The sequence below is a fragment of the Musa acuminata genome, chromosome BXJ2-8 (assembly GCF_036884655.1).
Source record: "Musa acuminata AAA Group cultivar baxijiao chromosome BXJ2-8, Cavendish_Baxijiao_AAA, whole genome shotgun sequence".
In the NCBI taxonomy this organism is placed as follows: Eukaryota; Viridiplantae; Streptophyta; class Magnoliopsida; order Zingiberales; family Musaceae; genus Musa; species Musa acuminata.
The window spans coordinates 1,584,293-1,596,615 of record NC_088345.1 but is presented as its reverse complement, the minus strand read 5'-3'; the positions used below and the strand labels follow the sequence as shown (position 1 = coordinate 1,596,615).

Sequence of the window (12,323 nt, the reverse complement as noted above, 5' to 3'; positions counted from 1 at the left end):
GCGTATATAATATTTTTTTTGTTACGGAGATCAAAACACAATAATTTGAGAATTTTTTTTGAAATAATTTGAGTATTTTCTAAAAATTAAGATAACTGTTTTAAAAAGAATAAAATGGGAGGATCGATTGAGAAACACATAAAAGAAAAATATTTTATAAGCAAATCGCTCCAATAAAATTATAATAATTTAGAGTTTTGATTAATAACTAAAGGATATAATGCCTTTTTTGTCGTCTTCTCGGTTGCATTACTGCAGTTAACTTTTTCGTGTTGGCTCCATTCCATTACGATCTGTAGTTGCCGTCGTCGGTGGGAGGGCGAGATGGGTTCGATGGACCGATCGAAGAGGAGGAATCGCCTGTGGAAGAAGGCGCTCCTGCACTTCGCGCTGTGCTTCGTGGTGGGCTTCTTCACCGGTTTCGCGCCGCCCAGCACCGCTACCTTCTTCTCCGGCGGCCCTGCCGAGCGCCGGCCCGTCAGGAGCATCGGCATCCTCCCCGCCGCCCCCGGTGATGTCGTGGAGCGGGTCGTTGAGCCTGGGGTGGCCGTCAACAGGTCCATGGTCGAGATCCCGAGATCTGTCCCCGCCGCTACCGGCGGGAACGGCGACGTCGGGGACGATCCGCCGCCGGACATGGAGGGGGCGGGGGCGCCCGGGCCACAGGCGCCGTCGCGGCGGCTGCTGATCATTGTTACCACCACCCGGTCTAACGACCGGTTCCAAGGCGCGTTCCTGCGGCGATTGGCGCACACCTTGCGCCTCGTCCCGCCACCGCTCCTGTGGATCGTCGTCCAGGCCCATGCGGAAGCCCCCGCCACCGCCGCGATGCTGAGGACCACCGGCGTCATGTACCGGCACCTGACCTTTAGGGAGAATATCACGGATCCGGCAGCGGAGGCTCATCACCAGAGGAACGTCGCCCTCAGCCACGTCGAGTACCACCGGCTCACCGGGATCGTGCACTTCGCCGGTGCATCCAACGTCTACGATCTCCGATTCTTCGACGAGATTAGAGAGATCGAGTATGACCACTCTCCCCTTTCCCTTCTTCTGTACTGGTTTTCGCCTCCTCGATATGAATGACTAGCATGATCTGCTTAGGGCAAAATAGTTTACTTCTCGATTGAATTTAACTCGATTACTAGTAGGGAAACCTAAAAGATGGAATTAGTATAAATTTCTCTACATCTTGAACCGAACAAGAGTATGCTACCTTGTGCAGTCTTTGACCACAATTGAGCTCGAATCTCTCTTGCTTAAAGTATTCCTTGAAGGGATCAAGTGTGATATAGTCGTAAAAAATCTTTCTTCTAATTTGCGCTTCTGTTCTCCTTAATCTGACTCCTGTTGTATGCAATACTTCTAGTTTATCTGGGTACTCCAAAGATTTAAGTATAAAAAGGTTCGAGGAAAGAAAACCAAGGGAAATTGATGTTCATCTCCCAATTTTTCTTCCCATGTTTGTCTTCAAGGATTCTTCAGTTTGCTTTCATGATCGATCCATTACCAGTTTGGTGTTTTGCCTGTTTTTTGTTGTATCATTGAAATCTGACCCTTCTTCCTAGGTAGATTTACTTGTTTTTGTGTCAGGGAAAGGAAAGAAATAATGAAAGATGACTTACTAGGGAGAAATTTTTGGGCACTTGGTTGCACTACTGATCTCTTGGACAAAGCTATTCTGGTTTAATCTGTTCCTCTCTTTTCCCCTTATTTCATAGTTTTCATTGTACAGCATGAACTCTATTGATTCTGTCATTCTCAGCTGCTTCTTCTTATGCCTCTCTGCTGTAGTCTATGATATCGTTGAATTAATGTCAAGTATGTTTTACCGAACATCAGAGTTCGAGTAATAGTCATGTATATGATAAGCATCAATACATAACAAAGAAATGTGGATTACATGCAACCCTGATCTTAAAAAAAGCATTCTGTTCTCAAATGACATTAGGAAAATTAAAATTTATGCTGGAGAGATTGCCTCCAATTCTCAGTGTATTAAACTAAACCTTTCTTAAAGAACTTTCCAGCCAATTCGTCGCCAGCCCTTCCTGTTTTCCCACGTAATGTGTTCAGATGTTTCTTCAATGATCTAATGAGGTAGAACACTGATTCATGTACATTCTTGTTCTGTCAGCTGCTTCAAGTTATTTCTCCAAAATGCTTCACTTAATGGATGTAAGCTCAGTATATTTCATTTGCTGTTGGAATCTGATGAATGAAATTTCACACTTCCACTAATTCCAAATTCAAGAAATTATTCTGTTAACGACTAGGGAGGATTTGCAATTTGTCTGCAGGTCATCATATGAGAAATCAGAGTTTAAATATCTTCCCTCTTCTATATTATCTAATTTTTTAAAATACATTTGGATTCAGAAATATTATTCTTCTAATTTATTCCTCTAAGCCTTTTCTTTTAAATGTTCCTGCACTTTTAGCATTCCAAAACGTTACACTAGTTGTCACATTAACATATTTGCTTTTGTGTCCTCTGCCTCTCGAGCAACAAGTTAATTATTCTAGTGCCTCCTGCATTACAATTTCAGGGTTTTTGGGACATGGCCAGTAGCAGTGGTGTCAGAGAACAGGAAGAGAGTGGTGGTGGATGGTCCTATTTGTCATTCATCAAAGGTTGAAGGGTGGATCTTGAAGGACTTGAGCAATGACAGAAGGTTGTTGGTGACTAGCTCTGATGTGAGCTCTAGACCTCCAAATATAAATATTTCTGGGTTTGCATTCAATAGCTCGATATTGTGGGATCCTGAGAGATGGGGTCGCCCTACCTCATTGCCTGACACATCACAGGTTAGTCTCTAGCATTTTCTGATTAAAATAACAAAATACCTATGTTGCATAAAGTAAATTTTGCTTCCCTTTTGTCACAGACTGCCTTTTTTTTTTTTTCTTGTACGAGGGTATTTTTTAAATGCCAAGTTAGATAAGATCATGTGCATGATCAAATTGCAATTGTGCCTTGATATACAGTTCAAGCAAATATTTCATATAAACATTTAGGCACTTAAGATGGAACATGTGGTAGTTCAGAGACTTGTAGGCACTATGTGATCAAAGAGAAGATTCTTTTCGCTGTGGTGAAATAAATATTGTGCTCTTTAGTTTTCCCTTGTTTACCCTGGATCAGTGGTCAAATAGAGAAATTAGCCGATCTACTTTGTGGTTGGTTGATCCTCAGTGAAGTGCAATTATGAGTCTAGATAATTTGTTTTCTACTTTGATGACCGAGGAATAAGTTAGCAATTGGTGACAGTATGTTTGTAGCTATATGCATCACCTCGATCCCTTTCATTTTATTTACCGACTTCATGGACATTACAATATTTGGCACATAATGGACACATGCATGAGATTCTCTCGAGCTATCTCTGAAAGCAATAAATTTATAAGTCAGTCCTTTTGTTGTACTACAAAGTCCGGTATTCCCAAAGGTTCTCAATTTACCTAATTGACAGCAACCTTCCTCGATTATTAGCCAATGGTGGACATTTACCTACTTATCCTCCTTATTTCACTCAAGAACAAAAGTCTAGCACAAGGGACTTTATGATTAGGACTCTTAACAAGGGTTTGTTGAATAGCTGGTAACTACCACTTTTTCTCTCCAGAATTTTACCAATGACATCTTCGTGGTGATGGTATTTTCAGGATTCAATCAGGTTTGTGTATGAAATTATCCTAGAAGATGAGACTAAGCTGAAGGGTATTCCCGCTGACTGCTCCAAGATCATGGTGTGGCACCTCTACATGCCTAGAGTGATTCCTCTGCCCTTTCACTATCAGAACCCAAGATGAAAGGTAGACCAGGAGAAGCAAGGATCCCAAGAGGGATTGTGTAAATGAGAGGAAAAACGAATATCTATATATATATTCTTGGTTTTGATTTTTTATTTCCTTTCCCTTGGGGAAGGCCACTAGATCACCTCCCAGGAAAATATTACTGACCATTTCTTCCTGGTATTCTTTCATGTGGTTGGTGCATTCACAACCGAGCGGGTTGCTTGCCACATTCCTGTCAACCATTAAGACAAGAATCAAAAGCTGGGAGTTGACTTGCCTTTGGTGCCCAGCTATTCATTCTTTTCTGTAATTCGAACCATCATGACAAGCTAAGTGATGGCATTCGGGTGGCCCTCTGTGCGACGGAGAATCCAATGCTTGTCGGCTAGTCTGCCGTATGTAACTCTAAGATTAATCTTGATTCAAATTTACAGTAGAAGAAGCATTTGTTTCATTGTTGATCATTTTTAGGACACCAGAAGATGATTGGAGAGGACAGCCTTTACAGAATGGCCCTCATGCAAGTTCTTTTTTGTGGATTTCGAGGAATGCCATGTTGGTGACCACACACTTTTAGGTTTTCTTGTTTACTGTGTCTCTTATCTACAGATTGCCTGCCATAAAAGCAGAGCTATTGAATTCACCTTGTTGGCCTCAATTCAATGCATACCGTTTAATCTCCATACATGATCGACGTGAAGCAAAAGCCTGCAGCCTGACTTCTATGTAAGCATTGTACTTTTTGACTTGAGCTCTCTCTCTCTCTCTCTCTCTACATACATGTAAATATAAGCCATCGACAAGTGAAATGACAACTTCGCCCCTCCCATGTTAGTCTCCCCCAACCAATCTTTAGTGGTATACATGACTCAAGCCTAAGGAAATTTTGATGACGTCATATAGTTTGACTGGTAAAAATTCTGACTTTTGATATAAAGATGTTAGAAATGGAGAAATAACCCTTTTATCTTTTTATGACTATTAGGAGAATTGATTCACCATATCGGTTGAGAGTCAATATGTGAAATCGTTTAGGTTTAGTTCTCTTACTGCTTAAAACCATAGTTGACTCAGGTCAAAATCAGAACACATAGGTGTTCTCTTATTGGGCTTTTTGGAGGAAACGAAAAAAAGCCGCTCAATACTTCTTAGGTACGATTCCATCGAACGGTATATAGGCATCGATTCCGTTTCATTCCCCTCGCAGTCGCCGTCGCCGTTCGATTCAAGGCCACGCAGTGGCGAAACAGGAGCGAGCTCAGTATCAACCGGATAGTCTCCATGGGCCTATCCCACCTCGTCAAGGCCGGCCGACCTTCTTGGAGCTGCAGCGCTGGAACCAGTTGCGCCTCGCCGTGAAAGCCTTCGCCGTCGCCGCCCTACCATCAGGCGACAATGGTAAGTCCACCATTGAGCAATTCATCATCTTTTCATTTCCACCCACAGTTTCTATTACTTAACAAGCACTAGAGGGGCATTTCTGTAGTCTGCATTTGTGGATGTATTGCTTTGCATTGGCTAACGCATGTATTTGCAATTGCGGATAACTTGTTTGATAAATTGCATGTGAAAAATGTTGACTAACAATAATGTACAAGCATTAAAATGAGCACACAGAGAGAGAGAGAGAGAGAGAGAGAGAGAGAGAGAGAGAGAGAGAGAGAGAGAGAGAGAGAGAGAGAACCAAAAAAAAAAAGTACATCCAGATGACATTCTAAGATGTATTTTTAGACCTGCATTAAACGGATGTTCAACTAGGTTGTGTGACACAATGCATGATTTAGACATTATACAAGCTACTGAACACAGACTTTGGAAAGTCGGGAAAAGAGTCATTTTGATGCGACACATGATTGTCGGGGGTCTCGAGAGTTCTTTTGAGGGCCGAGAAGGATCTGGGATCGCACTTGTATAAGGATTGAGGTCGGATGGGATTCTCAACACAGTCTTTTCGACACTCAAGTCAGCTCCCGCGAGAGATAAAGACTAAATTTAGTAAAGAATAATCGAACTCGATTGCTGTGTCAAAGTATGCCACAGAATATTGCTTGGTAGAACATGCCCTAGCTGCTTGTTTGGACTCCTCTCTGTCAACTAAACTGCCATGTGTGCTATTGGTTGAGAAGAGTTCCCCTATCAAAAAGTAACAACTAATTTATCATGATGATTTCACTAGAATGGCCCTAGATTCCACCAAATAGCTATCTTGGCCATTATTAATCACTGTGTTACCTTGGTAGAAACTAGCTAGTCTTTCACACTCTTCAAGTAAGAAGCCTTGCATCATCCAGCTATGATACAGAGAAAGTAAGGGAAGATCTAGTTCAGCTAGGGCTCACTGACACCAAAAGAAAAGGAGCAGCAGCAGTTTAAGCAAAGTAGAATCCAGTCTGGGCTCACAGCTCCTTGTCTTCAGTGACCAGAAAAGCTTGTGGATATTTTTGACCAAAACAGAGAAACAACACATTTATTGTGCTGGAGTCGGAGTCGGATGAACGCTAGTGAACACTTTCTTTTTCGTCAAAGAAACAACTCATAGTAGCATGTTTGAGTCAGAGTCTTAAAGCCATGTGATACTAAGTTAAGCATTCATTGACTAATAATCACTCACTGTAAATTATCATCCACATTTTTCTTCAACTAGATGTACCACATTAGTGAAGTGATATGGATCCCTTTTATCTTGACAGTTGATTATTCATCCCACTAAAAGAAAATATTACAAGTTAGAAGCAATACTGAAAGAGCTTCAATTCTCCAGATCTTTCCTTTTTTAAGTCGTTCTCATTAGATCTTAGACCTTAGTCCAAATAAAACCTAAACTCCTAATATGGTAAAGTTGATAGGACAACTAATGGATTAACTTCATAAGTTTGAACTACTAGTTCAAAATTGTTAAGGTTTAAATTAATAATAGGATATCCATCAAATACTATATCTACAAGAAAGTCAACCAAAGAAAAAAATTTCAAAGTTTGTGAGCTTAATGTTGAAGTGAATAGTACCTTGACTGCTGTGATCAATATTTTTCTTCTCATTTCTCAGTGGGGCTACATTCTTGAACCTTTTTCTTTCCATTTGACACAGGCTTCTTCATTTTTGGTGGAAGTATCCTCGGTGCATACATATAGAGAGCATAATTTATTACAAGGAGCAGCAGCAGCAGTCCCCATTCAGAAAGGTTTTCAATATGTTTTTCTTATCTGAATAAAAGGAGTAAAATTTCCACTTGTCTAAAGTTAGAGTGCATCTTGTCAACGATGCATCTTCATGGTAGTTTTCTTAATTGTTAATGGTAGGATTAAAAGGCGGATAAATCATGCATTGTTTTTGTCTTTTGAGGTGACACTATTTCTTGCAATGTGCAGCCCTTCTAGGAACCTATTGGTAGGAGACCTTACCCTTACTTTCACCAGTTTATGTTCATCAAGGAACTCAATTCTATAGGATTCATTTCCTTTACAAGTGCTTGATGTTAGGATTCTTGGCTACAGAATCTGAAAGGTTAGGAGTTTTTTCATGGAAGAGTTGTATGCCACCAAGGTCTCATAGGTATAGAAGGGATGTGGTTCTCAGTCTTGCAGAGAGCCTCAGCTTGGAAGCAAATGCTCATTGTTCTGCTGATTCTTTGGCAGTGTATAATTGAGTGCCACTTTACTTAGCTAAAGTGTTACCAAAAGGAGGTTCTGAGGTCATCATCCCCTGTGGTGGATCAGGAATTCTCTCTTTAGGCTTATCCTTTCATAAAGAAAATGTAAATTATATGTTAAGCAGGACTGGAAGTCTCCACCCATGAAGTGCTATCAAAAGGACAATCCACCTCATTGTTTCTTAACATGTAAGAAATAAATGCAAAACTCTCACCAGTTAAATTCATGGTTGCTTCTTTGGCCAGGAAAACCAGCAGCAAGCCATCACCGCAGCGGGGGAAGGGAAAGCTGTCTTGTCTCCAAAAAGAAATCAGCATTATTAGAGCACTGTGAAGCCTCAAAGCAAAAGAGAATTAAAGGCGGAAAGCAACCCATATCCATGCTCCAGCAATCGAACATTTCTTTTGCACTCAAAGCAGGAGTAGCATCACCAGTTCGCAGAAAAAAAGAGATTTTGGGATCAGAATCCCAGGGTTTCAGAGAATGTATCGCTTCAGCAACACTGTGATCGGTTACCTGAACCTGTTGACGCTGCTGGCGTCCATCCCCATCATTGGCGGCGGGCTGTGGCTGGCGCGGAGCTCCGCCACCTGCGAGTCGTTGTTGCAGACGCCGCTCCTGGTGCTGGGTTTCGTGGTGCTGCTCGTCTCGCTTGCGGGGTTCGCTGGCGCCTGCTTCAACGTGGTGTGGGCGCTGTGGCTCTACCTCCTCGTCATGCTGTTCCTCATCGCGGCCCTCCTCAGCCTCACCGCCTTCGGCTTCGCCGTCGCCGGCGGCAGCGGCGGCGGGGTCGAGGTCCCTGGGCGCGTCTACCACGAGTACCACCTCGACGGCTATTCCCGGTGGCTCCGGCGTAGGATCACAGAGCCGCGATACTGGAGCGCCGTCTTGGCGTGCGTCGTGGGGTCGAAGACATGCGCCAAGATCGCTCTTTGGACGCCTTTGGACTACATCCAGAGAGACCTCTCCCCGATTCAGGTGACTTCATTTTTGTTATATGAAAAATTTTATATAATAAAATTTAAATATATTTATTTGAAGAAATTATTTTGAGTATGAAACATCTCCCCCGTTTAGGTGACATCATATCCTACTAACATATTTTTATTATATGAAAAAAATTATCTATTCTAAAGATAATAAAATTTAAATATATTTATTTGAAAAAAATATTTTGAGTCTGACTGAGTACAAGACATCTCCCTGATTCAACTGACATGATATCCTATCACTATTAACACATTCTTATTATATATATAAAAAATCTATTCTAAAGATAATAAAATTTAAATATGTTTATTTGGAAGAACTACTTTGAGCCTTGCTAAGTAAGTCATGTCTCCCCGATTTAAGTGACATAATTCTTGTTATACGAGAAAATTTATATAATAAAATTTAAATATATTTATTTGAAGAAATTATTTTGAGTCTGACTAAGTATGAGACATCTCCTCGATTCAGGTGATATTATATCCTGTCACTTTTAATATTTTTTTATTACATGAAAAAAATTATCTATTCTAAAGATAATAAATTTTAAATATGTTTACTTGAAAAAACTATTTTGAGTCTGGCTAAGTATGAGATGTCTCCTCGATTCAGGTGACATCATATCTCGTCACTACTAACATATTCTTATTATATTAGAAATTTTATCTATTCTAAAGATAATAAAATTTAAATATGTTTACTTAATAAGTTTTATTACTATTAATAAGTTTTATTATATGAGAAAATTTATATAATAAAATCTATTCTCGATTAAGGTCTGGCTAAGTATAGACCTTTGTGACATCATATCTTATCACTATTAATAAGTTTTATTATATGAGAAAATTTATATAATAAAATTTAAATATGTTTACTTTGAAGAATTATTTTGAGTTTGGCTAAGTATGTTATGTCATCTGTGCATTACAGACTACGCACTTCTAAGAAGCACTTAAGTATAAAGTTACCAAATCCCTTATTTTGAGTTTGGTGTAGGTGAAAAACCCTCATCATGTTAGAGAAGTCGGGGGTTAGTTTTTACACCTTGGTAAAATTGTTTATCATGATTACATCTTGAGCCTTGTAATTTCTTTTCACTTGATTCATGATCAATTGTAAGTTTTTAAAAACCATGTTCCTGAACTTGGAGGTTCATGACGAGTCGAAGCCTCGAGAGGAGTGCTTTGTACTCAGCTTCATTATTGGATATCTTAAAATCGAATCATAGGGTTTGCTTAAATGCTTATATGTTGGGGCCTTTCAGCATAAGTCTGACATCGGCCTTATTTGAGGTGGCCTAGACATCCATGAACAATGTCCATATTAGTGGGGCGTGCTTGTCGACCTCAGATGAATGATGAGAAAGTTTTGAAATAAAATCCATAAATGTTTGAGCTTTTATAACCGTCCTCAGGATGTACTATAACCAGATTAGAAAAACATTGAAGGGTCAAGAGCAAGTATGCTCTTGACCCTTCAATGTTTTTCTAATCTGGTTATAGCTTAATAATGAATCCATAAAGGTGCACAACTTATGACCCAAGGTAGCATGAAGCAACTGATCGATCCAAGAAAGGGGGTATCTATCTTTTAAGCATATTCTATTAAAATCGATATAGTCAACACACATTCTTCACTTTTTATTACATTTTTTAACGAGTATAACATTTGCGAGACATTAGTGGTATTGCATCTAAAAAATAAACCTCGTGCATGATAGTTTGTCTTTCTCATTACTTATGGCTTGTTAGTGGTTGGGAGCAAACTTACGATGCCTTAGCTTCATTAGTCATGCCTTAGGAGAAATATTCACATGATGCTAAGTTATGTTGGGGTCGATTCCTGACATAACTCTCGATTACCATGTAAATACTCTAGCATTCTCTCGAAGAAAGTTGATGAGCCTCACCCATCTCTCCTCGAAAAGTGTCGTCTGACCTTGACAATTCAATCGGGTCAAACTTTATTTAGAGATACCTTGATTAGTATCTCTATTAGCTCGAGATTTGGGGTAAACTTAGCTTTGTCTCGAGGGTTCATATGTGGTGCCTCGAGTCTAACTTTCTTTAGTAGAAAGATTGTTTTTAGGTAGTACTAGTGTGATTTCTTTGTATTGCTTCTTAGCTCTCCGATGCCGGCCCTTGTCGGGATCTCATTATTATGTGGTAAGTTGATACCAGCACCTTCAGTCTATTGATCGCCTACTAGGAGTATCACCTCAATGACTACTCTAGTGGCTTCAATGTAGGATGATATTACATAATCATCATGACATGCATTGTAGGGTCAAAGATGTGCACCAAGATTGCTCTTTGGATGCCTTTGACCTCTCCCCGAGGTAACATCATATCCTCTCACTACTAAATATATTCTAGTTATATAATAAAATTTATCTATTCTCAAAAGAAAGATAATAAAATTTTAATATATTTACTTAAAAGAATTTGTTTTTGAGTCTAGCTCAGTATGAATAGTCATATATACATTATAGATTACTCATTTCTAAGAAACACTTAGCACAAAGCTATCTAGTCCCCTATTTATTTAGATAATTATTTATTTAAAAAATTTATTATAGAAAAATATCATAGATATCCTAGTTAGCCCGTGATGATTCTGTCTCTCAACACATGAATATCCAAGGTGTGATTGACGTGCATAAAAATACAAAGCTGACGATGTATCACCTACATAAAAAACTAAGGTTGAAAAATATATGTGCGGCGATGAGTGGTAAAAGTAATTAATCATGTTAAAAGAGCTTATATATATCTGATAGTAAAATGATAAAATATTCTACGAGGAAATTAAATGTTTGCTTACTTTTAGCCTCTTGTAGTTTAAATGTTATGAATGATAATTCACTTTTATCTAATTTGAGCGTCGATGATCATATTTCGTTAATTGTTGTTCGTGCAATTGCATGCAGTCGGGCTGCTGCAAGCCCCCAACAACGTGCACGTACACCGCAGGGATGGCGGTGGCAGCGCAAGACGAAGACTGCTACCGCTGGAACAATGCGGCCAACATCCTCTGCTATGACTGCGACTCATGCAAGGCCGGCGTATTAGAGCAGGTGAGGAGGGACTGGCACAAGCTCACCATCCTCAATGTCGTCGTTCTCGTCTTCCTCATCGCCGTTTACTCCGTCGGCTGCTGTGCTTTCCGCAACGCCCGGCGTGCGGAATTCGGGTATCCCTATGGCCCGAACCGCATGTCCAAAGCTCACCCCTTCTGGGACGACTACTGGTATTTATTTGCCTGCCCAACTCTCATTCAATTCCCTTTTCTGTACTGACCTGTACTCGTATACTTCGATTCAATCCATCATCTATGATGGATTACGGATACTGAATTAAACTTATGCTCTGTTACAGGTGGAGGCCGCGAGACAGATGAGCACAGCTCTACCAATAACACTGCCTTTTTTCCCCCCCTCTGTTGTCGTGCTTGTCAGGTGGCGTACGTACACTGTAGACCATAAAAGAAGTTTCCAGGGTTTGGATGTGAAGAGTATGCATGCTGAGAATCTGCAGAACTGTACAGCTTTAGTACATACCCGATGCAGAAACCATGCTTTCTCCTCGTCTCTGTTGATAGCTTAGTTGCGCTCATATGAATTGGCTGGGTTATGGCGCCCATCCCCTATCTCATCACCCCATTCTATTCCTCGCGAATCTCAAAGCGTTTCTACTTGACCACTCTTTGCATTCGACCTTTCCTGTGCGACGCCCGAGGGCGGCTGGGGTTTCCTTGATTCGCAAGGCAACGATGCATCGACCGCGTTGATTCCCGTCTATTCCTCACGAATCTAAAAGCCTCCCTACTTGATCTCTGCCGTTTCCCGGTTGTTTCTCGAGTGGCAATCGACGGTTCCGGTGCAAC

General features: G+C 40.4%; 2 protein-coding genes across 2 annotated transcripts; both read left to right on the top strand.

The window, feature by feature from the left end:
* Nucleotides 1–271: 271 nt before the first annotated feature.
* LOC135618567 (beta-1,4-xylosyltransferase IRX9-like) lies at nt 272–3,908 on the top strand. The gene is made up of 3 exons (XM_065119531.1): nt 272–1,025; nt 2,550–2,808; nt 3,667–3,908. The coding sequence occupies exons 1-3, from the start codon at nt 325–327 to the stop codon at nt 3,811–3,813; spliced, it is 1,107 nt and encodes a 368-aa protein (XP_064975603.1). The 5' UTR covers nt 272–324; the 3' UTR covers nt 3,814–3,908.
* Nucleotides 3,909–5,059: 1,151 nt separating this feature from the next.
* LOC135618568 (tetraspanin-6-like) lies at nt 5,060–12,027 on the top strand. Its single transcript, XM_065119534.1, has 5 exons — nt 5,060–5,196; nt 6,886–6,979; nt 7,694–8,426; nt 11,368–11,687; nt 11,816–12,027. Exons 3-5 carry the CDS (start codon nt 7,932–7,934, stop codon nt 11,835–11,837), a joined length of 837 nt encoding a protein of 278 aa, XP_064975606.1. The 5' UTR covers nt 5,060–5,196; nt 6,886–6,979; nt 7,694–7,931; the 3' UTR covers nt 11,838–12,027.
* The last annotated feature ends 296 nt before the right edge of the window (nt 12,028–12,323 follow it).

Coding starts and splice junctions, on each gene's coding strand:
- LOC135618568 (XM_065119534.1), top strand. CDS start 7,932: ATGTATCGCTTCAGCAACACTGTGATCGGTTACCTGAACCTGTTGACG. Junction 8,427..11,367: donor GAGACCTCTCCCCGATTCAG/GTGACTTCATTT, acceptor AATTGCATGCAG/TCGGGCTGCTGCAAGCCCCC. Junction 11,688..11,815: donor CCCTTCTGGGACGACTACTG/GTATTTATTTGC, acceptor GCTCTGTTACAG/GTGGAGGCCGCGAGACAGAT.
- LOC135618567 (XM_065119531.1), top strand. CDS start 325: ATGGGTTCGATGGACCGATCGAAGAGGAGGAATCGCCTGTGGAAGAAG. Junction 1,026..2,549: donor GACGAGATTAGAGAGATCGA/GTATGACCACTC, acceptor TTACAATTTCAG/GGTTTTTGGGACATGGCCAG. Junction 2,809..3,666: donor CATTGCCTGACACATCACAG/GTTAGTCTCTAG, acceptor TGGTATTTTCAG/GATTCAATCAGGTTTGTGTA.